The 4,440-nt window shown below is 43.6% G+C and overlaps 1 protein-coding gene across 1 annotated transcript; it reads left to right on the top strand.

Moving 5' to 3' along the window:
- Positions 1–266: 266 nt before the first annotated feature.
- LOC309857324 (lithostathine-like) lies at positions 267–3,018 on the top strand. Its single transcript, XM_082750054.1, has 6 exons — positions 267–313; positions 628–715; positions 1,270–1,388; positions 1,595–1,732; positions 2,322–2,448; positions 2,729–3,018. Exons 2-6 carry the CDS (start codon positions 637–639, stop codon positions 2,794–2,796), a joined length of 531 nt encoding a protein of 176 aa, XP_082606180.1. The 5' UTR covers positions 267–313; positions 628–636; the 3' UTR covers positions 2,797–3,018.
- Positions 3,019–4,440: the final 1,422 nt, after the last annotated feature.

Below are 4,440 nucleotides of genomic sequence, written 5' to 3'. Positions count from 1 at the left end.
TTTTAATACTACAATTTGTACCAACAGCCCTTAACACAGAAGAGGCAGGGAAAGAACAAACTTCACCTGTTCCTCAGGAAAGTGCTGACCTGCTAACAGGAAAGAAGAAAAATCTGCAGCAGTTCCCACACTATGCTGGGAAGAGACTCCTCCCTGTGGTGGCAATCTGCTTGAACCAATGCCAAGTACCTCCCATGACCCCTTATCCCCTCAACAACACTGTTACTCATTTCAAGGGCCCCTCCTTGAAATCTTCTTATAAAAATCCAATCTTCTCTGACCTGACAAACCATTGCAAATCCCTGCAAGACAGGTGAGTAGAACCTGAGAAAAGATGAGACCTCCTGGCAAGGGTTTTACTCTACATATTGGGGGAAAGGTACAGGAGAATTGCTGTCAGACACAGAGGAGCTCTGATCTCAGCACAGCTGGGTTGGCAGTTCTCATGGTGTAGGAGAGAGTACAGACTTTCCAGTTCTTTCCAGAACTATACAAGGGGACAGATGTCACTGGGATCAATTTGTTCCTAGGGGACTAAACAGTGGAAAGACAAGGAAGAGGAGGGACATCTCTGCATGCCCTCTCTCCAATCACGCTTTCCTTAGTGATCTCTGATTGCTTTCTCAGATCCCAGACATGATGCTGCCTCCCACAGCCCTCCACAGCATGTCCTGGATGCTGCTTTCCTGCCTCATGTTCCTGGCTCAGGTCCAAGGTGAGCTCTCACTGTTTCTCGGATGGGAGGCTTGTGACTGCTCAGGGCCAAGAAGAAGAGGAAGGCTCCCGTGGTAGTGGTGGCATAAATCCCCACACAAAGAAACTGCCTAGAATTTGTCTGTCATCACTCCTTCCTTCAGGGTAACCAGGGGTGGCAGGCGTCCCAGTGGTCCTCTAGCCCTGTAAGGAGGTCATTTCCTTAGTTTTGCCTTAGCACTCTAAGTTTTGTTGATAGATGAAAGAGGAAAAGTGTGAAGGGTCAGTAATGAGATACAGTGAAGGAGAATGAGGACCCAGGGCAAGGATGGTCAGCCTAGAGTGGGGGAGGGTTGGACTTAGAAGAAGGATGAAAGAAAAGAAGATTCCTCATTTAGTGGGGTCGGTTCAAGATCCAGAAATCCTGAGAGTGTTGGCAATGGAGAGAGGCAGTCAGGACTTTGGCATCACTTCCCCAAGCACTGGCCTCATACGTATTCCCTTGGGCCAACTCCTTACCCTGGTCCCCACTGTCCTATTTACTTCTTCCTTCTCTTTGGTTTCCTTCCACCCTAGGTGAAGACTCCCAGAATGATGTGCCCGCTCCACGGATCAGCTGTCCCAAAGGCTCCAAGATTTATGCCTCCTACTGCTATGCGTTCTTTACGTCACCAAAATCCTGGGTGGATGCTGATGTGAGTACTTGGATTTTCAGTTAGAGGTTTTAAGGGAAAATACATTAGAGACCTGAGGAGGGGGTGGGTTCCATTCTCCAGAATTTCTTGGGCACAAGATTGAGCACACACATCTTTTGCATATATACCCCTGTCCCCTATCTCTGCTCTGCCCTCCACCCAGTGATGTCTCAGTCTTCCTCTGAGTCTCTCCCTTCCCCACACAGTTGGCCTGCCAGAAGAGGCCCTCGGGACACCTTGTGTCTGTGTTCAGTGGGGCTGAGGCATCCTTTGTGGCCTCCCTGATCAAGAACAGTGCGAACACCTACTCAAATATCTGGATTGGGCTCCATGACCCCACAGAGGTATGAACTCATCTTCTCTTCCTAACTCTCACATTGCTATTACCCCCCAGGCTCACTCCCTGTTCCTTGTGCCTGTCCTTAAAGAGCCCTGGAGCTCAGAGATCATAAGGGGGAAAGGGAGGGCTTTGCATCAACTGAACAGCTGAATTCTGTGCAAATCCCTTATCTCCAGCTGAGGTGAATCTGCCTCCTGTCACACTTGTACACAATTTGCACGTGAGGCTTTATACTTCAGTTTTCTGAACTTCACAGAGGCTGCACATATTGTGTTGAGGGAATCCTATGTGAAGATAGGATCCATTTTTGTTCTATAGGACAGACATTGTCTTTGGGGTTCAGGGTTAACCACAAATGCACCACTAATTGCTGTTCAGCCAGGAACATGTTGCTCTGGGTGGTTCTGTAGGTCTTTGTCATTAATGGTTTGGGAATTTGCCAATAAGAGCAGAGAGTTAGGAAGAGTTTCCCAGAGGAGAGCTCTGGCTCCAGGGCAACATCTAGATGAGAGAGCAAATTTGGTGATGCTGGGGAGGGGTCCATGTCAGAACTCTGATGGCCATTCAACCTCACCACACTTTATCTTCTATAGGGCTATGAGCCCAATGCAGGTGGATGGGAGTGGAGTAGTGGTGATCTGCTGAATTACCTTGCCTGGGAGAAAGACCCCTCCACTATTGCAAACCCTGGCTATTGTGGGAGTGTGTCAAGAAGCACAGGTATGTATCAGAAGAGCTACTTCCTACCCAGAATTTTCCATCCTCTTTTTTCCCATTTCTTGGCATGACCTTCAGAGGATCCTTCTGAGCAAGAATTGTAGTGTTGGTTTGTCTTCCCACATTCCCTTTCATCTCTCCTTTCTTTGAGTCTCCTTCTTCTGGTGGATACTGGGGAGGATGAGAGAGAGGCTTTGGATCCTAGACCAGAATCTGGGATGCCTCTCCCTTGGGTTCAAGAGCTCCACCAGCTACATCTACCTGAGCTCCTTTTTCTCTCTAGGATATCTGAGATGGAAAGATTACAGCTGCACTACAAGGCTACCCTATATCTGTAAGTTCAAGGGCTAGCTCTGAAGAGATGTTGGGAGCCGGAGTTTTGCATGCAACTCATCATGGACTTGGGACCAAGTGTAAAGTCTACCACCGAAGAAAATATTCTCCTATACCTCTAAACTTGACCATCTCATAATGACCTTCCCTACTTCTCAGCCCCATTTCAAATCCCTCTGTGTTTTCCATAATTTAACTTCCAAATGGCAAAATTAAAAAATAAAGAAATTTAATCTGTAATTGCCTCTCTTGTGTACTTCTGACTCAAAGAAAAACTCTGAGGAGGAGGAAGTTGGTTGGGAGGGAGATTCTGTGGGTCTTCTTTTTGCACATTTTCACCCTAGTTTCTGGAAAATTGACTTAATTTGCATTGCTACCAGCATGTTACTGATGGGGTATTTCAGTACTGTTCATGTAGGATTTGGGTTGTGCACATTGTGCACACATTTTGCTGTGCACAGACTCCTCCAGGTCTCTGATGGTATGATATAACCAGTCTAGAGGTTCAGATGGTGTTTAGAACAGTACTTCTTAAATTATCAGAGTGAAGGAAAATGAATAGGTTTCATTAATTTTTTTTTTTATCACCTAGACATTCTTTTAATTAACAGAAAGTGTTTCACCCTCTGAGTCTACCATGACATTTCTTGCCAGACTCCTATGGATGGATATTTAAGTTGTTTACAGTTCTTTTTTTTTTTTTTTGGTTGGTTATTATTTTTTTTAAATTTTTTTATAAACATATATTTTTATCCCCAGGGGTACAGGTCGTTGAATCGCTAGGTTTACACACTTCACAGCACTCACCAAAGCACATACCCTCCCCAATGTCCATAACCCCACCCCCTTTCTCCCAACACCCCCTCCCCAGCAACCCTCAGTTTGTTTTGTGAGATTAAGAGTCACTTATGGTTTGTCTAGGTTTCATTAATTTTTGAAAAATAGACTATGTATAAATCTAAAAATTAAATTGATAATATAGATAACCAAAATGTAGACGTAATTTTTTGTCAGTTTTGACAGACATATGAGTGATCTATCAAATTATTGTAAAATTTTGGGGCAGAGGAGTAAAGATGGCAGAGGAGTAGCAGGCTGAGATGACACTAGGTAGCAGGAGATCAGCTGATAGTTATCAAACCATTCCGAACACCTACAAATCCAACAGGAGATCGAAGAGAAGAGCAGCAATTCTGGAAAAAGAAAATCAACCACTTTCTGAAAGTGTTTTTTCTTGTAAAAATTTTGAGATACATTTTCTTCTAATAGATCAAAATATACCTGAAATCTAGCATAGGGTTTGTTCTAGTCTTCATCCTGGGTAAATTCTCTCCACTTTCTTTTTCTTTCTTTTCCAAACCAACTTATCTTATCAACTCTGTTTTTAGAAATTAAAAAAAAATTTTCATCTTTACAGTCATATTCCATCCCTTCATTGTGTTTGCCCTTATTCTGAGTGTGTGTATGTATGTGTGTGTGTGTGTGTGTGTGTGTATTTCTTTAACATTTTGGGAGGTAGTTTCTTCTGAAAGACCAAAATACTCCCAAAATTAAGTGGGTAGTTCTGTTCTATTCACCAGCCTAATATATATATTTTCTTTAAAAAAAAAACCACATTTTTGAATTTCTTTTTACCCTTTTCCTTCTCCCAATGATTAGTGG

This window comes from Mustela nivalis (assembly GCF_964662115.1).
Source record: "Mustela nivalis genome assembly, contig: HAP1_SCAFFOLD_1209, whole genome shotgun sequence".
Lineage (NCBI taxonomy): Eukaryota > Metazoa > Chordata > Mammalia > Carnivora > Mustelidae > Mustela > Mustela nivalis.
Note: the sequence above shows the minus strand (reverse complement) of the source record. Positions and strands in the feature narration are given on the sequence as shown.

What these genes read in the sequence shown, in the direction of transcription:
- LOC309857324 (XM_082750054.1), top strand. Translation starts at nt 637, where the DNA reads ATGATGCTGCCTCCCACAGCCCTCCACAGCATGTCCTGGATGCTGCTT. An exon ending in AATCCTGGGTGGATGCTGAT is followed by an intron (nt 1,389 to 1,594) that starts GTGAGTACTTGG and finishes TTCCCCACACAG; the next exon opens with TTGGCCTGCCAGAAGAGGCC. An exon ending in GAGTGTGTCAAGAAGCACAG is followed by an intron (nt 2,449 to 2,728) that starts GTATGTATCAGA and finishes TTTTCTCTCTAG; the next exon opens with GATATCTGAGATGGAAAGAT.